At 44.8% G+C, this 23,008-nt stretch overlaps 1 protein-coding gene across 2 annotated transcripts in view; it reads right to left on the reverse strand.

The window, feature by feature from the left end:
- Positions 1-23,008, reverse strand: part of slc26a5 (solute carrier family 26 member 5) — a 61,241-nt gene that overhangs the window by 12,726 nt on the left and 25,507 nt on the right. For both annotated transcript variants that reach the window (XM_076296220.1, XM_076296221.1), the window contains 4 exons: positions 16,986-17,138; positions 13,035-13,117; positions 12,733-12,880; positions 4,909-5,022 (listed from right to left, as the gene is read on the reverse strand). In XM_076296220.1, coding sequence (XP_076152335.1) covers positions 4,909-5,022; positions 12,733-12,880; positions 13,035-13,117; positions 16,986-17,138 — 498 coding nt within the window. The remainder of the gene's footprint in view (positions 1-4,908; positions 5,023-12,732; positions 12,881-13,034; positions 13,118-16,985; positions 17,139-23,008) is intronic.

Raw genomic sequence — 23,008 nt, forward strand, 5'->3', positions numbered from 1 at the left:
CATAAATAGACCAAAAGCACACGACAATTCAGATATTGTAACTTTTTGGTCATTCTGGTGTGTTTGCAGGTAGTAGTAAAAGCATTCAGGGTGTGTGTGAGGACAGTGGTGTGTTTGCAGGTGACTGCAAGCATTCAGGGTGTGTGTGTGTGTGAGGAGAGTAGTGTGTGTGTGTGTCTGTGTGTGTGTGTGTGTGTGTGTGTGTGAGGAGAGTAGCATGCAGGAGGGATAGCCTATTCAGTTTTTCTTTCTGTCTTACGAAAGGAGCACACAGACCTGAGAAAGACTCCAGATGTCAGTTTCTTGGTTCTTGGTTCTGAATGTAGGCTAACAACTGAAGTAGGCCTAGTCTGGTGCCCTCTTCCTCTGTCATGCTTTCGATTTCGAGTTTTGACAATGAGCAGCAGGAACAAATTGAACCCACGTAAACGACAATATAGACTATAGGCCTGCTATCCATTAGTTATGCTTAAACCCCGTTTTTTAATGCTGCCTAACAGAACATCCAGCTGAACTATAGTTATGAACACTACTTTAATCATTAAATTGCGGGAGTGCAGTGAATCATCGGTTTGTCCCGCACCCGCGAACGCACCTCTCTTATCCCGCTCGCTCCCGCGAAGAGCTTTCAAAAGTTGTCCCGCGCCGCACTCTTTTGCGTCGGGACCCGCGGGTCTATCGCAGGAGTGCAGACCTCTAGTGTGGTCAGTCTGCCGGGACCCGCGGGTCTATCGCAGGAGTGCAGACCTCTAGTGGTCAGTCTGTCGGGACCCGCGGGTCTATCGCAGGAGTGCAGACCTCTAGTGTGGTCAGTCTGCCGGGACCCGCGGGTCTATCGCAGGAGTGCAGACCTCTAGTGGTCAGTCTGTCGGGACCCGCGGGTCTATCGCAGGAGTGCAGACCTCTAGTGTGGTCAGTCTGCCGGGTCCCGCGGGTCTATCGCAGGAGTGCAGACCTCTAGTGTGGTCCCGCGGGTCTATCGCAGGAGTGCAGACCTCTAGTGTGGTCAGTCTGCCGGGACCCGCGGGTCTATCGCAGGAGTGCAGACCTCTAGTGTGGTCCCGCGGGTCTATCGCAGGAGTGCAGACCTCTAGTGTGGTCAGTCTGCCGGGACCCGCGGGTCTATCGCAGGAGTGCAGACCTCTAGTGTGGTCCCGCGGGTCTATCGCAGGAGTGCAGACCTCTAGTGTGGTCAGTCTGCCGGGACCCGCGGGTCTATCGCAGGAGTGCAGACCTCTAGTGTGGTCAGTCTGCCGGGACCCGCGGGTCTATCGCAGGAGTGCAGACCTCTAGTGGTCAGTCTGCCGGGACCCGCGGGTCTATCGCAGGAGTGCAGACCTCTAGTGTGGTCAGTCTGCCGGGACCCGCGGGTCTATCGCAGGAGTGCAGACCTCTAGTGTGGTCAGTCTGCCGGGACCCGCGGGTCTATCGCAGGAGTGCAGACCTCTAGTGGTCAGTCTGCCGGGACCCGCGGGTCTATCGCAGGAGTGCAGACCTCTAGTGTGGTCCCGCGGGTCTATCGCAGGAGTGCAGACCTCTAGTGTGGTCAGTCTGCCGGGACCCGCGGGTCTATCGCAGGAGTGCAGACCTCTAGTGTGGTCAGTCTGCCGGGACCCGCGGGTCTATCGCAGGAGTGCAGACCTCTAGTGGTCAGTCTGCCGGGACCCGCGGGTCTATCGCAGGAGTGCAGACCTCTAGTGTGGTCAGTCTGCCGGGACCCGCGGGTCTATCGCAGGAGTGCAGACCTCTAGTGTGGTCAGTCTGCCGGGACCCGCGGGTCTATCGCAGGAGTGCAGACCTCTAGTGGTCAGTCTGTCGGGACCCGCGGGTCTATCGCAGGAGTGCAGACCTCTAGTGTGGTCCCGCGGGTCTATCGCAGGAGTGCAGACCTCTAGTGTGGTCAGTCTGCCGGGACCCGCGGGTCTATCGCAGGAGTGCAGACCTCTAGTGTGGTCCCGCGGGTCTATCGCAGGAGTGCAGACCTCTAGTGTGGTCAGTCTGCCGGGACCCGCGGGTCTATCGCAGGAGTGCAGACCTCTAGTGGTCAGTCTGTCGGGACCCGCGGGTCTATCGCAGGAGTGCAGACCTCTAGTGTGGTCAGTCTGCCGGGACCCGCGGGTCTATCGCAGGAGTGCAGACCTCTAGTGGTCAGTCTGTCGGGACCCGCGGGTCTATCGCAGGAGTGCAGACCTCTAGTGTGGTCAGTCTGCCGGGTCCCGCGGGTCTATCGCAGGAGTGCAGACCTCTAGTGTGGTCCCGCGGGTCTATCGCAGGAGTGCAGACCTCTAGTGTGGTCAGTCTGCCGGGACCCGCGGGTCTATCGCAGGAGTGCAGACCTCTAGTGTGGTCCCGCGGGTCTATCGCAGGAGTGCAGACCTCTAGTGTGGTCAGTCTGCCGGGACCCGCGGGTCTATCGCAGGAGTGCAGACCTCTAGTGGTCAGTCTGTCGGGACCCGCGGGTCTATCGCAGGAGTGCAGACCTCTAGTGTGGTCAGTCTGCCGGGACCCGCGGGTCTATCGCAGGAGTGCAGACCTCTAGTGGTCAGTCTGTCGGGACCCGCGGGTCTATCGCAGGAGTGCAGACCTCTAGTGTGGTCAGTCTGCCGGGACCCGCGGGTCTATCGCAGGAGTGCAGACCTCTAGTGTGGTCAGTCTGCCGGGACCCGCGGGTCTATCGCAGGAGTGCAGACCTCTAGTGTGGTCAGTCTGCCGGGACCCGCGGGTCTATCGCAGGAGTGCAGACCTCTAGTAGTGTGTATGTAGTGTAGTGTGTATGTAGTGTAGTGTGTGTGTAGTGTGTATGTGTGTCTAGTGGTCAGACTGCCGTTTCCTCTTTCCCTGTTCTGACAACGGTGTACTCGCTTTATGCTTCTTTTCGCCGGCTCCGCCACAACGATGCCCGTTTCACACTGGGTGCGTGGCGTGACTGTGGCGTTTCTGTTGCTTGGCGGTTTCGTGGCATTTTCTGTCTTTGACCCGGTGTGAAACGGACCTTAGAAACTCCATCGCTACATTGTTCTAGCTGGTGCCTGGCGTGTATGTGTGTAATGCAGTAAAGCAATTCGTTACACTAGTTACTTCCTGACACTGAGGCCGCCGGTCCGCCGGCCCACAGTTGCAAGGGTGGTTTTCCGCTCACAGGCAATAGGGCAGGGGTCGGCAACCCGCGTAGTCTCTACACTAGTTCCCCTACTGTACAGCAGGGGTCGGCAACCCGCGTAGTCTCTACACTAGTTCCCCTACTGTACAGCAGGGGTCGGCAACCCGCGTAGTCTCTACACTAGTTCCCCTACTGTACAGCAGGGGTCGGCAACCCGCGTAGTCTCTACACTAGTTCCCCTACTGTACAGCAGGAGTCGGCAACCCGCGGCTCCGGAACCACATGCGGCTCTTTGATCCCTCTGATGCGGCTCAGCTTTTGAAAATACGAATGAGTAGCCTAGGCCTATTTAATTAAAATGTATTTTATTTTAGTTCGTAGGTCTATCTGAGTAATTTATATAACTTCCCACCTCACTTGACTCCGTAACCGTAGCCTGCACAGTATTGTTACATTCGCGGTCCATGCCAATATCAAACAAAATCACAGATTTCCCTCCATTTCAGTCAACGAGAACACTTGTCTTTAATTGTTATTGTTGATGTGTGCGCTTTCTGTAGGCTAGATAAGGAAAATGTCAAAAAGGAAACGTCAGCGATCACAGCTTGCGAGCGCGAACACAAGGCTGAAATGGGAAAGTTTCCATCCGAAGACTCGGATTCTGAAAACGCACACTATACACACACTATATCGCACACTGCAACGAGTGAGTATTGCTGTGTTGAGTGTTGACCCTATTCCACTTGCATGTGAGAAATCTTTCTCACATATGAAAAATATAAAGACAAACCTGCCCTCACTTTTAACTCATTGAGTGCCAAAAACCTAATATTACGTTTTTCCTTCCCATGCGTTGAGTGCCAATAACCTAATATTACGTTTTTCCTTCCCATGCGTTGAGTGCCAATAACCTAATATTACGTTTTTACCTTTTTTTTTAATTACGAAACTAGACACTCTAACACACCTTATATGTGATTTGGGAACTCTGTGATGAATGGAAATGAAATATATGACGATCGAAAACTGACGCATGCACGTCAGCTCAAAACCAGGCCATTTTCGTGGGTCTATCACTAGGTGGCAGTCTCGCTAGGTCACTTCCCGGAAACTTTACAGGCAACACTTCATATTTCATGAAAGACGTTATATCTCCATTTCTAGAAAAAAAACAGCGATTTTGATGAAAACTAGCCACTGTTTAGCTTGCGATTTCACAGGAGCAGAAGCGTGTAGAAATACACTGTTTGCACCCATTGAGAGCTTAAAGTCTCACCTTTCAAACGAGCCATTGTATGTGTTCATAGCTATAACACAGAATATGCTGTGGCTTTACAAAAATCATCAACAATGGTCTAGATTGCTGGCACTCTAGGACAAAGCTTCTGAAAACAGCTTGGCATTCAATGAGTTAGTACAGAGTGTACTAGAGCTCGGGCTGTTTGTCTTCCTTATCTTTATGGCGAAGCAGTAGCACCATAGCTACTGATAACCTTACACACACACGCACACAAACAATCTATCCTCACTGATGACGTGTGAGGGATGGAGAAGTGTGTGTGTGTGTGTGTGCATGTGTATGTGTGTGTGTGTGTGTGTGTGTGTGTGTGTGTGTGTGTGTGTGTGTGTGTGTGTGTATGTGTGTGTGTGTGGATGTGTGTGTGTGTGTGTGTGTGTGTGTGTGTGTGTGTGTGTGGATGTGTGTGTGTATGTGTGTGTGTGTGTGTGTGTGGATGTGTGTGTGTGGATGTGTGTGTGTGTGTGTGTGTGTGTGTGTGTGTGTGTGTGTGTGTGTGTGTGTGCCACACCTGAGTCTGTCCTCCTGTGCTCTCCTGTACAAGGCTGCGTGACATAGAGCAAGTGATGACGAACGTCTGGAAGAACGAGCTGACGAAGTTACAGATTCCCAACGCAATCAGCTCCTGCAACACACACACACACACACACACATCAATATACACATACACACATACAAATGCATGTTTGACTAGCATTGACTAATATCACCTCATACATCACAATCACACAGAACGATACATATTTAACCAGACAATGCCATCATTTCTAAAGACAGACACACACACACACACACACGCTGTACCCGTGCTTAATATGTCTGTGAGTCAGTGTGTGTGTGTGTGTGTGTCAGTGTCAAGTCAAATTCAAGTCTTTTTAAGACCATTTATATAAAAACGTAATACCTATTTCACAGACCTACAGCAAAGAAAAACATTTTTTTTTATTTGTTCATTTATTTCACAAACAAATGTGACCCTGCAAGGCGAAACCAGTCGTTTTGGTAAAATTTACAAAATTAAGTTATTGTACTCACACGAACGGCCATAAACTAAGCTTTCCAACGATATGTATATCGAGGGTATTGCAAAAAGTATCGCTAAGATAACCGCATCTAAAGTTGGCATGGTTCTCCTGTCACCATACGCCAGAAGAGGAGAAAATCACCTTTTTAAGTAAATTGTCACGTGCGATAGTGTGAGGACACAGCTATTACTAGCCTACGGTAGCGTGACTTTGAAGCGGATGACTATGCAGTTTCAACCATAGTTTCAACCGTGCAAAGAGCTGTCCATATATTTTACTGTCTATGGCAATGAGTCTTTTTCTGCCCCCTAGTTAATACCTGGGACGGTCATAAGGTGTCACTATAGAATATAATTAATGTATTTCGGGGGAAGTAAGGGGAGAGGAAGTTCTGTGTACACAGATTGTGTATAGCCTAGCCTACTTTAAATTACGCTAGCCTACTTCAATTGAAAACTTCTCCTGGTCCCTAAAATGACGCCATGATATTTCTAAAAGTTCGTGCTTTTGACCGTTCGCGCCCTGAAAGGCAAGTCTTTCACATTCATATTCGGTTACATCTGCCAAGAACGATATAGAGCTGACATATTGAGTAACGAGTAATGAGTAGCCTAATGAGTAAATTAGCTCTACCGTACCCTACCGTAAAACCTTATAGCGGCGTGGACAAAGGGAATGACTGCTAATGTGTTGAATCTTCACCTAAATAAAGTAAGGGTTTAACAGTCAAAACGTATGTTTATCCGTGAAATTTGTTCACAATATGAAAGTGTAGACTGCATACTGTCAAATTATGCGAAAATGTGAAATTCGACATTTTAACCTGTACATTTGTTTATCGTGGATTTTCTTAAAATAGCACTGTACGCTGATAGCAATACAATTTATGGATAATAATTTAACTTCAAGACTACTTTTAGTTAGCCATGTAACCCTTCATGGTTTTAAACAAAGACCCCATCCCCTCCCCCAATGGAATGCTAATGTGCTGGTTTAAAGCCTATCACTTACACAAGACAAAGGATGCTACCTTGATATAATGTATCCATGTATCATGAAATGTAAATGTATTCATGTCTGGTATCATTTTGATAGTCTCATTACAAGGATTGTAATGATGTGATTGTGAGAATGTTTGGAACATTCTATAAGTGATATTTCTGATATATAAGATATCTCTCCTCATGCTATTCATATAGGTGTGAAGTGGGTGTGAGTAGGTGTGTCTGATACCAAGTGAAGAGCCAACCAAGTGGGATTGTTCTTGGCGCCATTTTGTTCTTTGTTTAAAACATTTAAAAGTAACTAAACTGCAATGTTTGTCAGATCAGATTTTCTAGACTTGGACTAAGGATGTAGCGGAAGAGAGGATAAGTTGGCTACAGGCCAACCTAGGCCTCAGGCCTGGGCTAGGCCTACATAGACCATAGACCTTTTTTTGTACTCCCTCTCAGCTTGTAACATAATAAACCTGATTCCTGAGTTTTTCCTGAAGTTCGCCAGTCTAAGATCAATATTAAGTAATTATTCACCTACAATTACTTTCAACGCAAAACGACTGGTTTCGCCTTGCAGGGTCACAAATGTGAAAATGTGGACTTTGTAAAGCATTATGGAAGAATGATGTAACATTGCAGCATAGTAGTGAGTACTTACGCTACAAACACCACAGCACAGACACAGACAAGCCAAACAGAGGTGTGAAAAATCAAAGACAAATCTCACAAATCTCTCAGATCTCATCTACAAGTGATATGCTTTAAGAAAATATATAGGCCAAAATGTATCGGCTTTACACTAGATTCGCCTATACAGAATAGAGGGCAATGTATTGTGCATGGCATGGAGGAAGATGGGAAATGTCTTAAATGGTGTTATATTTCATCTAAAGCAGGGGTCTCAAACTCAAATGAGCTGGGGGCCAATTCTGCCAACGTCATCTGATTGGAGGGCCGGCTATTTCTGAAAATGCAATGTTCTTTTTTCAAATACCACACAAAACTGCAAACAGAAAGTGCAAGTGTTTTTATCTAGTTTTAGACACCTGTGCTAGCAACCTTAGCTTATAAATAAAATAATGATAAAATAAATATTAATACAAATTATAAAACAAATGAAAAACATAAAAACAGGTATGTGTGTGTTTCACACCAAATAAAAATATTTTCCTCTCATAACTTTTTTAAACCTGGCAAACTATAGGCGTCAGGGTTAACGAAGCAACACCATTGGATTTTTATATCAAAATTTCAAAAGGCCATGGCTTGAAAGTGGTCAGAGATAAAGTCCTACTGTAAATGTAAAAATCTTTGAGTAAAACAAAAGTTTATGAAAGGGGTAAATTTACCCATCTAATTTGCCACTGGATGGCAAGCACCTCAAATTATGCACCTTTCAGTAAATACTGGATGAACATATTTGAGCAGGTTTACTTTCCTTTTTTCATATTACCCACATAACAAATTAACAGGAAAACACCTACGATGTATACCAACACCTAAGATGTATATGGTTTCTAAACCACAAGGCCTACAATAAAGTATTCTGGTCAAATCAGTTCCTATCGCGGGAATCTGAGTACCCAGAAGTTCGCATCATATTGCAGATGACTTTGTAGTTTAGAGCCCTATTTCTACTAGCCCTGCTGTCTGTACCACGTCCATTACGGACACTATCTTCACGATTACCACTGCAACCTCCAAGCTATGTTGGGCAGAGGGTCGAAATAGGCATGGTATGCTTAGTGGACACCGTCGTATACACGCAGACGCAACTCCATTCAATAGACGATCGATCATAATCTCCAAAAGGATATTCTCCTTCAGATTTAAAATAGGTGAATAACATAGCCTACCTAAGACTTCATCACACGTAAACGTTTTTCAACATTTGGTGTAGGCCTAGTTCTGCTTAATTTCTGCTTCAATTTATGCAACACTATGGCCTGCATCGCTTCCGTGTCATTACAAATGCACGTCTTTGTGTTTCTCGCTAATACAAGTATTTCCTGAAAACTTTGCGCAGCGATTTTGGGTTTGAATGAAGCTCTGGATGTCTAGCACATAGTGGAGCAGAGTACAAATGAGATTTGTCACCGTACTTGGAACTATCGTCTATTTTAAGTATCGTTGTTTGTCGCAATTAAAAAGTCTCAAGGACCGGATTACATTATTATTTTGACATACGTCGCGGGCCTGAATTGGGCCGGACGCGGGCCGGATTTGGCCCGCGGGCCGGGTGTTTGAGACCCCTGATCTAAAGGGTATATGCTTTCAGAAAATATATAGTTTAGGGTGTTTAATTTGTTTCCCTTAATAATGCAGGCCAAAATGTCTCCACTGTTCACCTGATTCACCTATACAGAATAGAGGACTATGGGACATAATTTGATTGATGCTATATTTCATGTACAGGGCACATGCTTTTAGAATATGTATAGTTTTGGTTGTTCTATGACTTTGGTAAAACTATGACCCATGCATAGGCATGCATTGATAATTATTAATCTCAAACTATATTTATTAAAATAGCATGCACTTTTTTGCCAGATGTCACAGCAATAGTCACCTCTTTGGAGGCTAACTGCAGTTATCTGTACCCTTCTGTCGAATTTGGACATTATCATATCCATCTTCAACTTTGCCTTTACAATTTTCCTTCATTCACTTACAGAAACATAAGGTGCTGTCTGATTACTGTTTTAGCCAAAATTGTGCAAAGTAAAAAGAGGCATCATACAGGCCCCTTTGGACAGACAGTCTATCAGTCAACCTCAGGGCGAGAGGTCAATTACTACAAGTCTTGGAAAAATATGGACTGATGATACTTTAGTGCAGTGTTTTTCAACCTTTTTTGTGCCACTGCACACTTTTGACACTTAAAATGTCCCACGGCACACTAACATCCTGTGTGAAGAAAAAATAAACATACCATAGCCTAAAATTTCAAATAATACACAGATATGGCCTTATTATGGCTTCTATGCAAGACCTGCTCAATAAAACAAGCGCCCTCTGTTTCATTTGTAGGTATCTAATTTAATTGTTGTTATGAACTGGATATGTGATGATTCTGTGAATACTGGATATACAGTAGGGCCCCCGTTGTACAATGCCTGCATACCACAAATAGTGCAATCATACAATCAATGAGAGCATGTGGTTATAAATTCTTTGATGCAACAGTTGCTTTTCTGGACCAGTAAGTGACATTTGGGTCATTTTCTGCGGCACACCTGATGATCTCTCACGGCACACTAGTGTGCCCCGGCACAGTGGTTGAAAAACACTGGTGTAGTGTGATGTACTGTATATGATGCAGTGACCTCTAAATCAGATTAAAGACCAAAAACACTAAATAATGAATAAGTTGAATAATGCTGAACTATGTGTTTGTACAGCTTTAACATTGTGGAACACACACTGGCTCTATATTTAAAGACTCAACAACCATTTAAATAAAAAAACCACTATGCCACTTTATTTCTTACTTAGGTCAAACAGAACTACCTCAGCCTCTTATTGGCCTGACTTTGCACTAGTATTTTATTTTATTGACTGTCTATGCACAATTTCAACCATTTTTTTGCTGCTCTTATTTTTTCATTATATGTGCCCTCTTATTTACTTATTTACTTACTTTTTGCTTACTTGAATGTTATGTTTGTCTGTGGACTTAAAATTGGTAAAATATGTCTTGTCTCCACCGTGGGATAGTGAGAAACGTAATTTCGATCTCTTTGTATGTCTGGAACATGTGAAGAAATTGACAATAAAGCTGACTTTGACTTTGACTTTGACCATTTCCATTGATTCAAAGGGCCAAAATGTAAAAATAGACACCAATTTTGCAACAAACCAGTCTGAAATAAGCCTGAGAAATTTACAAAGTCTGAAAATAAAATAATATTCCTCAACAATGCAATATTCTAAAATTCCATGTTAAGTTTGATGGGGTATGATATTCTTTAGAATGCTTATACAGTACAACATTCTAATTACAGTTTGGTCAGTATTGGATAATTTTAAGACCCAGATATCAAAATTCAAGACTTTTTCAAGTCTTTTTAAGGTATTATTTCCAAATTAATAAATTCAATGCTTTTAAAACCCCGCGGGAACCCTGCCATCCACTCTGTACCCGTGTGTGTGTGTGTGTGTGTGTGTGTGCCTGGTTGCCATCCACGCTGTACCCGTGTGTGTGTGTGTGTGTGTGTGTGTGTGTATGTGTGTGTGTATGTGTGTGTGTGTGTGTGTGTGTGTGTGTGCCTGGTTGCCATCCACGCTGTACCCGTGTGTGTGTGTGTGTGTGTGTGTGTGTGTGTGTGTACCTGGTTGCCATCCACGCTGTACCCGTGTGTGTGTGTGTGTGTGTGTGTGTGCCTGGTTGCCATCCACGCTGTACCCGTGTGTGTGTGTGTGTGTGTATGTGTGTGTGTGTGTGTGTGTGTGCCTGGTTGCCATCCACGCTGTACCCGTGTGTGTGTGTGTGTGTGTGTGTGTGTGTGTGTGTGTGTGTGTGTGTGTGTGTGTCTGGTTGCCATCCACGCTGTACCCGTGTGTGTGTGTGTGTGTGTGTGTGTGTGTGTGTGTGTACCTGGTTGCCATCCACGCTGTACCCGTGTGTGTGTGTGTGTGTGTGTGTGTGTGTGTGTACCTGGTTGGCATTCACGCTGTACCCGTGTGTGTGTGTGTGTACCTGGTTGCCATCCACGCTGTACCCGTGTGTGTGTGTGTGTGTGTATACCTGGTTGCCATCCACGCTGTACCCGTGCTTAATGTGTGTGTGTGTGTGTGTGTGTGCGTGTGTGTGTGTGTACCTGGTTGCCATCCACGCTGTACCCATGCTTAATGTGTGTGTGTGTGTGTGTGTGTGTGTGTGTGTGTGTGTGTGTGCCTGGTTGCCATCCACGCTGTACCCGTGTGTGTGTGTGTGTGTGTGTGCCTGGTTGCCATCCACGCTGTACCCGTGTGTGTGTGTGTATGTGTGTGTGTGTGTGTGTGTGTGTGTGTGTGCCTGGTTGCCATCCACGCTGTACCCGTGTGTGTGTGTGTGTACCTGGTTGCCATCCACGCTGTACCCGTGTGTGTGTGTGTGTGTGTGTGTGTGTGTACCTGGTTGCCATTCACGCTGTACCCGTGTGTGTGTGTGTGTACCTGGTTGCCATCCACGCTGTACCCGTGTGTGTGTGTGTGTGTGTACCTGGTTGCCATCCACGCTGTACCCGTGCTTAATGTGTGTGTGTGTGTGTGTGTGTGTGTGTACCTGGTTGCCATCCACGCTGTACCCATGCTTAATGTGTGTGTGTGTGTGTGTGTGTGTGTGTGTGTGTGTGTGTGTGTGTGTGTGTGTGTGTGTGTGTGCCTGGTTGCCATCCACGCTGTACCCGTGTGTGTGTGTGTGTGTGTGTGTGTGTGTGTGTGTGTGTGTGTGTGTGTGTGTGTGTACCTGGTTGCCATCCACGCTGTACCCGTGTGTGTGTGTGTGTGTGTGTGTGTGTGTGTGTGTGTGTGTGTGTGTGTGTGTGTGCCTGGTTGCCATCCACGCTGTACCCGTGTGTGTGTGTGTGTGTGTGTGTGTGTGTGTGTGTGTGTGCCTGGTTGCCATCCACGCTGTACCCGTGTGTGTGTGTGTGTGTGTGTGTGTGTGTGTGTGTGTGTGTGTGTGTGTGTGTGTACCTGGTTGCCATCCACGCTGTACCCGTGTGTGTGTGTGTGTGTGTGTGTGTGTGTGTGTGTGTGTGTGTGTGTGTGTGTGTGCCTGGTTGCCATCCACGCTGTACCCGTGTGTGTGTGTGTGTGTGTGTGTGTGTGTGTGTGTGTGTGTGTGTGCCTGGTTGCCATCCACGCTGTACCCGTGTGTGTGTGTGTGTGTGTGTACCTGGTTGCCATCCACTCTGTAACCGTGTGTGTGAGTGTGTGTGTGTGTGTGTGTGTGTGTGTGTGTGTGCCTGGTTGCCATCCACGCTGTACCCTTGTGTGTGTGTGTGTGTGTACCTGGTTGCCATCCACGCTGTACCCGTGTGTGTGTGTGTGTGTGTGTGTACCTGGTTGCCATCCACGCTGTACCCGTGTGTGTGTGTGTGTGTGTGTGTACCTGGTTGCCATCCACGCTGTACCCGTGCTTAATGTGTGTGTGTGTGTGCGTGTGTGTGTGTGTACCTGGTTGCCATCCACGCTGTACCCATGCTTAATGTGTGTGTGTGTGTGTGTGTGTGTGTGTGTGTGTGTGTGTGTGTTTGTGTGTGTACCTGGTTGCCGTCCACGCTGTACCCGTGCTTAATGTGTGTGTGTGTGTGTGTGTGTGTGTACCTGGTTGCCATCCACGCTGTACCCGTGCTTCATGGCAAAGATCTTGGCCAGCGATATTCCCATGGAGAAGCTCACGATTGCTATGGCAACGGAGTCGGTTGCCACCTTGGAGAAGAGGGTGTGGTCAGGCAGGGCGGGGGGGAGGAGCCTGAAACAAGATTATTATCATCGTCATTAGTTACGTTTTCCAACCTGCTAATGCAGTAGTGCCTGGACAGTTTGTGTTTTCAATCTGGTGATCACAATGACTACATAAAGGCAAGTGTGTGTGTGTGTGTGTGTGTGTGTGTGTGTGATCTTACCCTGTGGGAATCTTGCCTACCACAGCCACCTGGTAGTTTTGAAACAGGCTCATTCCATAAGATATTCCCGTAGACATGATCACCTGGACACAAGAAGATAGAGTAGAATAGAATGGAATTGAATTTTGAACTTTATAGAATACTCACACTACTCTGTAGTCACAAATCTGATCGTGTTGGTATGACTATATGTTGCAGTATGTGATTCCTACAGTGTAAATCTGTGCAAATCTGATCGTGTTGGTATGACTATATGTTGCAGTATGTGATTCCTACAGTGTAAAAAAAATACACCAACGTCTTGGAGACGTACAATTATATCGAGATTGATTTGTTTAGATCCAGTGAAATTGCTGCCTTGACAACGCTACATCATAGCGTTCATAGTCATAGTCATAGTTCAAGTTCATAGTGAGTCAAAGAGTTGGGTCTGCAACAGCTTCATAAGATAAAGAGTTGGGTCTGCAACAGCTTCATAAGATAAAGAGTTGGGTCTGCAACAGCTTCATAAGATAAAGATAAAAGAGTTGGGTCTGCAACAGCTTCATAAGATAAAGAGTTGGGTCTGCAACAGCTTCATCATGAAGATAAAGAGTTGGGTCTGCAACAGCTTCATCATGAAGATAAAAGAGTTGGGTCTGCAACAGCTTCATAAGATAAAGAGTTGGGTCTGCAACAGCTTCATAAGATAAAGAGTTGGGTCTGCAACAGCTTCATAAGATAAAGAGTTGGGTCTGCAACAGCTTCACAAAGATAAAGGGTGTGTGCCCTTTTAGAACACCAGGGTAGAGTGTGGTAGATTGTGCCCTTTTAGAACACCAGGGTAGCGTGTGCCCTTTAGAACACCAGGGTAGCGTGTGGTAGAGTGTGCCATTTAGAACACCAGGGTAGCGTGTGGTAGAGTGTGTCCTTTTAGAACACCAGGGTAGCGTGTGGTAGAGTGTGCCATTTAGAACACCAGGGTAGCGTGTGGTAGAGTGTGCCCTTTTAGAACACCAGGGTAGCGTGTGGTAGAGTGTGCCATTTAGAACACCAGGGTAGGGTGTGGTAGAGTGTGTCCTTTTAGAACACCAGGGTAGCGTGTGCCCTTTAGAACATCAGGGTAGCGTGGGCCCTTTAGAACATCAGGGTAGCGTGGGCCCTTTAGAACATCAGGGTAGCGTGGGCCCTTTAGAACAGTAGCGTGGGCCCTTTAGAACATCAGGGTAGCGTGGGCCCTTTAGAACACCAGGGTAGCGTGGGCCCTTTAGAACATCAGGTTAGCGTGGGCCCTTTAGAACACATCAGGGTAGCGTGGGCCCTTTAGAACATCAGGGTAGCGTGGGCCCTTTAGAACATCAGGGTAGCGCGCCGTCTTCATGGTCTTCAACTACTGCTGGTATCTAGGTATGTATGTGTGTGTGTGTGTGTGTGTGTGTGTGTGTGTGTGTGTGTGTGTGTGTGTGTGTGTGTGTGCGCACCACGATGATTTCTCCATGGATGGGTACAGGCAGCGTGTGTGTGTGTGTGTGTGCGTGCGTGTGTGTGTGCGTACCACAATTATTTCTCCAGGGATGGGTACAGGCAGCGTGTGTGTGTGTGTGTGTGTGTGCGCGTACCACGATGATTTCTCCAGGGATGGGTACAGGCAGCGCGTGTGTGTGTGTGTGCGCGTACCACGATGATTTCTCCAGGGATGGGTACAGGCAGCGTGTGTGTGTGTGTGTGTGTGTGTGTGTGTGTGCACGTACCACGATGATTTCTCCAGGGATGGGTACAGGGAGCGTGTGTGTGTGTGTGTGTGTGTGTGTGTGTGCGCGTACCACAATGATTTCTCCAGGGATGGGTACAGGCAGCGTGTGTGTGTGTGTGTGTGTGTGTGTGTGTGTGTGTGTGCGTGTGCGCGTACCACGATGATTTCTCCAGGGATGGGTACAGGCCAGTGTTGTATAAAGTACTAGAAAGCAATACTTGAGTAAAAGTACAAGTATCGTACTAGAAAAAGACTTTGGTAGAAGTGAAAGTTGCCTTTTCGAATATTACTTAAGTAAAAGTCTTAAAGTATCTGATATATACTGTACTTAAGTATCAAAAGTAATTTTCTGATATTTAATGTACTTAAATATTTGAAGTAAAAGTAAAAAGTAAAAAGCAAGCCGTTTTATTTTGAACTTTTATTGTAAACTTTATTTTGGCTTTCTTAAAGTAAAGCATAAAGCATATTCAGGGTGCCCATATCTTCTTAATCTCACTCATCAAATCAAATCACATTCTTTTTTTAGGACTTTTTAGGCACAATTCTCTGAAATGAAATTTCTTTCACAAAAAAAAAATGACCTGCTTGTAGGGAGAACATTTTGGTCATGTGGCATGAGCATTTCTAGGGCTTACTCCCCAGGTCAACGTCACTCACAAACACACACAGGCCACCTATGTCCAGCAGCTACTAATATGCCAGTCATTAGTTGAAACTGAAAAGGTGTCTGTTCATCTTCAAAAGAAGCTGGTTTTCAAAGTTGCCAGAATTCAGTGCCCGGGAGTTTCAGGTCCAAGACCGACCATAGTGGTGGAAATTGGATAAATTAAGCAACATTTCAGCTCTTACTATCCTGTAGTTTTTTATTAGTACCATGGTTCAACAAATGTGTAAAGGTTATATAATAATTCACTTCAACTGAGAAGTTAACAAAACATATTCCACTATTCCACAAGTTACCAAAACAGAAAGAAAGAAAGCCTTTGAAATGTAGCCTATCCCATGCTTCCACAAAGAGGCATATTGAACTAATGTTTAGGCTACATGTTTTTTGCATGGGTAGGCTATAGCCTATTGTTGTTTGGTGATTTAGCCTACTCCTTTACTACACCCTCTTCTGAGCAAACAAGGCATATAGGTTTATCATGTAGGGAAATTGCTCTTTCTTACATTAAATAACTTTAATTTATCCTCTCTACTTGTCCCTGTAGTCATGGCCTCCTCATCACAAATTTTGGGCTCATCATTTTCAGTGGTCGACTGGTTGATCTGCTGCTCAGTCTCTCCTGGCCTCTTTCTACCCTCCATCCTTCCTGACGCTTGTGTCTACTGTAGGGCCGGCTTGGCTATCCGTATCTGATAAAACTTTTTGGAAAAGACGGGCCCAACCAACTCTTTTTGGGAGGGGAGAACTCCCTCACGTAGGCTACAACCCATGCAGAGGCATTGCATTGGTGTCATGCACAGAATGCGGAACGTGTCCTACTTTAAGAAAAGATAGACTAACGTGACAAATGTCAATATTTGTTTCCTCGACCGGCCCAAAAGTGAAGCGGCCCACCGGGAATTCTCCCGATTACCCACCCCGGGCCTGATTCAGTCTTACTCTTCTTGGACTGAAGACAACTCCTACGATGCTATGGATAAATAGCCTTTCACAGGCCGCTAGGGCAGGTAGCCGATGTACAGAAACATTTCTTGCAAATACGGCCAGGGGTGTATGACGTTATATTCACCACTACCCTGTTCACCGAGTTCACCACTATCGTCGGGGTGGTCGTCTATGATAACGGGAGGTCCTCCAGTAGGTGCTCGTGCTTCCATGGCGGTTTCAGTTGTGCGTCCTCCTCCTTTAGCAACAAACAAGAGCTGAAATAGAGCGTGCATCGTGCGGAGCGTGCGTAATGCAATCTAGGAGCAGTGATTCGCCAAACCTCCCTTATTGCAGTCGCACACATTTTTTCTACTTTTATGTTTTAGTAACGAGTAACGAAGATGCTTAGTGGAAATATAACGGAGTAAAAGTATACATTTTATCTAGGAAATGTAGTGGAGTAAAAGTGGAAGTTGACATAAATTTAAATAGCGAAGTAAAGTACAGATACGTGAAATTTCTACTTAAGTACAGTAATGAAGTATTTGTACTCCGTTACATTACAACACTGGTACAGGCAGCGTGTGTGTGTGTGTGTGTGTGTGTGTGCGTGTGCGCATACCACGATGATTTCTCCAGGGATGGGTACAGGCAGTTTCTTCTTGAAGCGCACGTTGACCTCTTTGACCCCGTAGAGGAAGACCATACAGACTCCGCCCACCAACAGCGTGCTCAGGTTGGTGCTGGTGATGTCCTGAAGCACCGCCCCCAAACTCTGGAACAAACACACACACACACAGGTTAGTGATGTCCTGAAGCACCACCCACTAACTGTGTGTGTGTGTGTGTGTGTGTGTGTATATTACAGCCAGCCAGGCTAGATGCAACACAAATTGACAAACAGTCAAAGGGGCTCGATGTCTAGGGGTATTTATTAACAAAAATATTAATACATAATTAGGAAATTTAAGGACAACTAAAAAAAAGAAACAATGTAGAAAAACGACGACACGGCCTAGTGAGCGTGGAGGTCTTGGCACAAGGCATCAAGCAGAGCGCCAGGCACAGGTATATAGGGAGAAGCTCACACAGGTCACACCTGAAGATAATAAGCAAACAGAACACAGGCAGAGCAGCCAAAAAGGACATGATGGAAACTACGCCACCTATGGGTAGAAGAGGGGCGTAACACCTCCACACCCAAATGGCGACTATAGTCTCCATAATTTAATTATGAACTATATACAACAAAACTGCTATCATGCTTTGCACAACGTCCACTGAGTAGGATGTGTGCAATGCAATTTCAGAAAATAATACAGCCATACTGTAATATTAAAGTGAACAAAAACCACACACACCGTAACACACTTACACTCTCTTACACACACACACACACACACAAAATACAGGGAAAAAAAAATAACCATGACTTACGGTTAATTCCCAACTGTAGGCATGAAAACATTGACTAAGGTACAAACAGATAAAGCGTGTGCCACAACTTTATCGATACCAGCTTGACCCTGATGTTAAAAGCTGATCAAGGTACACCACGTCAGATGCTTGCAAGCGTTTCTCATGCAGGTGGTCTAAATGCTCTTTGACGCCGTTTAGACCATGGGGTTTTGAGCAGAACAAGTTGGTCAGACGCTTCAGCACCCGTTGGTGTGGAGTGGCAAAGACTGAATCACAAAAATCTGACTTGATGAGAGAGGATGAGCTGTCCTCCTTCCCCGAGGAGTTGAGATTCACTTTAGTCATAGCGCATGTAGCTGCGTGGACAGGTATACCTTCAGGATCCTTCACGCACTCGTGTATCTGTTGGCTTGCCAGGCTCAGCAACCACTAGAGGAAGAACTTTTGAACCTAATTGTTTCCACACATTACCACCAGCTAAATCATTACCCAGTATGACAGAAATGCCAGGAATGGGCAAAGATCGACAGAATCTGACAGCAACGCTGCCGTTAACCTCACTGGACTTCAAGTCTATGCAATGGAGTGGAACAACAGTAAAGCCCATCTCGAAACCACGGACCAACACATTCTCACCAGTTTTTGTCTTTTGAGACAACGGTAAAACACTGTGCACGATGAATGATTGCGCAGCACCGGTGTCGCACAGGATGCGCACTGGAGTGAGATGTTGGTCACCAGGCAACGACACAAAACCATCGCTAACAAACAATTTCAATTTATTGTGCTTATAGAGCGCCAAAACATTACACATGTATCATGGCGCTTTACAGAATGTAGGCAATCAGAGAAAAAAGAAAGAAAGAAAGAAGGCCCATGGGTAACAGGGGCGAGGAAAAACTCCCTAGAATTGGAGATACATGTAGGAAGAAACCTCGAGCAGATCCACGACTCAAGGGCCTGACCCATATGCCTAGGGTCAATACGGACAGTAAGGTCTGTATACATGACAAATGCATATGATAGTCAGGTGTGGAAATTATGACATGGTGTTTAAAGCACCTGAGGTGAAAGTTACAAGAGGTGGGATGATTACGTATCCGGTATAATACAGTGGGCGTTGCTTTCAAATTGCCACTTCGGTCGCGCGTTACGCGGCGTGAAGCTGCATGAAGCTTTAGTACCACTTTCAGCCACTGTGCGTCGCTCTGCCACTGTACATCGCTCTGTCAGCCTGCCTGCCGCCCCTTTTGAAAAAGCAGGAGGCTACCATTAAACATAATTGTTGCCGAGAGGAATCCCAGCCTACGAATTCAATAACAAAATAAATCATGCATAATTAAACATTACCTCGATTTAGGCTACTTGGGTATGGCTTAAGGCTTGACTACACGGTGGTAACGAAATCTGCTTTTGATAGCCTACCGGTGCCGCTCCACAAAACGAAAAAATATCTTAATTTGCTGTCTACATTATTGTCAGTGTTGGGGGTAACGCAACTACGCAAATCAAAACAGTGTCTTGTGTGATAATTGAGCCAGTAGAGAAATAACTGTTCAGAATTAATCTGTAGCCTTGGGTAGGCTTCTGCAGAAAACAATGTTGTTGGCGATTTAATACTATCTGACGTTTTTAACAGGCTACTCAATAGAGGCTTAGACAACTATGACCCACGTTTTGGTTTCGTAAATTAATTTGCCCTACTTCTTGACTGCAATGTAGTCAATTGACTGCTTGACATGTAATTTTTATTTTTCTGTACAATAAACAAATACATCTGCTTTATGCAGCAGAATTACATTCATATTTGGCTGACTTCCGCAAAAAAGCACTGCCACTTCCCTCCCCTCCACATTTAAATGACACGTGTTAAACGTTAATTCAAAGCAGTGGTTAATTTACAAGGTCAGTCTATATGAACCAATGAATTAACTTGATGACCCTGAGAAAAACAGATTTCACAGATTAAACTAAGGTCTCTGTTACTGTATGTGCAGGTGTGCCCGTCACGTGCTACTAAACGTCATTAACCACCTTAGTCCAGACTACTGAAGTTTGGAAACTATCATGGTCCAAACTTACAAGTACTATGTAAGTACGACAGTTTTGGGAAACAGTCGTAACTTACATGTTGGTTAGTTGAACGATGCATCGTACCACGTTAGTAAAAAGCTAACCTCCGTAGTTGTACGGGAAACGCACCCCTGTTTATTTTATTTTATGAAGCCTATAGCTACAGTAGATCACCTGCCACATTCTCACTTGCAATAGAAAGATGCAATAGCCATTGGTCAAGTATTGAGTATAAACCAATTAAGATAGTAGCCTATACAAAAAGTTCATACTATCATAAAAATGTATGTTTATGTTAAAACGAATAGCAATTTGCAATTTGACAAAACACTGGATTAAATATCGTAGGCACAGGAGAAAACTTGTACATCCATTGGCCCGTGGGGAGATCACATGCCAGTTGCCTCTCCCTTCAGTGCTATGACTCTGTTGATGACTTTGTCCAGGCCTTAGGCCCCTCCTCCTCCAGGACAATAGGCCAGATGTGGAAAGGTGAGTTGTTGGGGGCAGGGCCGGATTAACAATTCATAGAAACACACACACACACACACAATGACACAGAGCATTTCCAATTCAAAAGGGAAAGCACTGCTCATTGCAAAATGCAGAATGCAGAAAAACAGGCCTATAACTTGACTAAAACCGGCAAAACTGGAGGTACACCTGTTATCTGAGCAGTCTGTATGTCCTCATTTTGCGAATGCGAGGACGATATGAGCCTGTTGCATTTTGTTAGATGTCCGAGTCACGCATAATGTTTGAAAACCACTGGCTCGTAATCACAATAATTTAACACACGACACGACAGTTGGATACTTCATCATTTTCCCATGCCTACATTTTGGTGAGTAGCATAGAGATCGTTAAAACAATAAAGTATGGCTCTCCGTTTGGGACATTTTTAATAGGGAAGACTACCGTCGGAGATGCTGACTTGCAAAGGCCTCGAGATAACACGTTATCTCCACTATCATCAGTCAATGCCCCCTTGATCAAAGTGGGGAATGAAAGAAAAAGTTTGAGAACCACTGGCTTAACAAGTTACCTGCAGTCCAGAACACACAGAATATTGCAACAGAAAGTTGCCTTATAATCAACTACTATTTGTTCCAACAGCATTCAAACAAAGCCTTTATAAAAGTGAAAAAAAAAAAATATTCCATAAGAAGTAAAATAAAATACTGTTACTGTAGTAACTGTATCACATTATCCCAAGCTTCAAAGAGCTCCCCACGTCTGTGACAGGCACCGCTAAATTCTCACCTTGTTTATACCCCACACTGAACGCGTAAGACCGCTAGGTCCATCACTGTGGGGTGCGGTAGCCTACTCTCTGGGATTTAAGTCAAGCAATATAACCATACAAATGTTTCAAAATGAGTAATTTCGGCTTTGTCTGAACTGGCCATTGTAGGCTACGTAAAAAATAAACAAGTAGGCCTGTCCCCTATCCAATGATATTGGCAAATGTTTGTTTTCCAAAGTAAGAATTTCACTTCACCATGCACCTTCGACAATGAATAGCTCATTACACTTATGTTACTGTTAAACGTAGACCTAACTGGTATCATTACAAACATTATTCTGTGTCCTAAAAACTGGCATTTTATGGCATTGTGTCGTGTAAGGTCGTTGCAAAATCTAGAGAAATGTGTGAGGTGGTCAGCGGGGGACAATTGAGACACACATTGGATTGTGTTATTACTTGAACATTCCACACTATCCACAGCTGTGGTATCGGGGGCAGGAGGATTACTGTTAACGCAGGCTTAATATAAAATTTTTCAACAGAAGGCCTGCCTCGAATGCAGGCTTGCCCAAAATAAAGGCCTGTGGTTTGCGCAGCCTACAGTAAGTAGGTTAAATAATAGACCCGCCACAATGTGCGGTATGATGATTTTTTACGAGCAAGATGTTTTTGGTGCCCTACGCGCACTGCATGTTCTTAAATAACAATGATCATCAGTAGCCTAATATTCTACCATTATTTTGTGTAAATGGGCTATGCATTGGGTTAGACCAGAGGAGGCTCCTTCATTGAGGAAAGGGAGGAACACCCTCCCTAAAATTTCAGAGAAAAATAAAAAAATATATAAAGTGAATTACTAATCTGATAAATTACTGTTAATATTACTATTTTTAACACTTTGAATGAACAAAATCGTTCCCCTAGGTCAAAATGCCAACAGCACCCCCTATCGCTATTGAAAATTACTGTATGGAGGAGCTTCCTCCTCAAGCCCCTCATTGAAGTCCATTATAAACGCCTCGGACCCCAGCAGCTCGTGAATCACGTCGTTTTCAATGGCCAAGGGAGGAAGCTCCTCCGTACAGTAATTTTCAATTGCGATAGGGGGTGCTGTTTTTAGCGGCAACGGTTCAAGAACGTTATCTGCAGTCTACGAATCTTATGTTGAACGGAAAGCTTGTTTTTTGCTCATGAAATAAACAGTACAATGGAATCAGAGGACAATCTCAAATCTTTTATACATTCAAATACACTGCGAATACACTGATGTATGATGAATGTTTATCAAAGCAGGAAGACCAGCTCCAAAAATTCATATTCCAAAACAAGACGGTAAGGCTAGTGTAGGCTACTGAATGCTACATAGTCAGACAAATAGGCTACTAATGGCTAACTGGTAACGTTAGCACAGAAAACAATCAGCCATAGCCTACTGCTGACCTGTCACATACGTGGACAGTTCACTTGGTGATAAAACATTTTTGGATAGTTATGTGTTGTTATAATCATGCAAGTTATGCTTTCATAAATTCCCACTTAGCTATTACAACCTGTCTTTAAATTAGACACATTTAAGGTCTATTTTTAATGGTAAATAGTTACATGGTTTTATAAAACAAGTGTCTATTTTTATTATTATAGACTTTTCTGCCAATATATTACACTGAGCAAAACCTCCAGACTTTCCGTAATTTTTCACATCTGGAAAACAGTATTTCATAACTAGACCTACATATCTTCCCTGACTTCCCAGACCTAAATTTACATTTATTTACATTTACATTTATTAATTTAGCACTATTATCCAAAGTGACTTATATATTTAAATTATATTACAAAGTCCATTGTCCCATTGTTTGGGGTTAAGTGCCTTGCTCAAATGCACAATGGTGGAAGCCAAGAAT

Source organism: Alosa pseudoharengus, unplaced genomic scaffold (assembly GCF_046254945.1).
Source record: "Alosa pseudoharengus isolate Yale_2024_CS ecotype anadromous, Long Island Sound unplaced genomic scaffold, YU_APseudo_1.1 YU_APseudo_1.1_scf_20, whole genome shotgun sequence".
Classification (NCBI taxonomy): Eukaryota; Metazoa; Chordata; class Actinopteri; order Clupeiformes; family Clupeidae; genus Alosa; species Alosa pseudoharengus.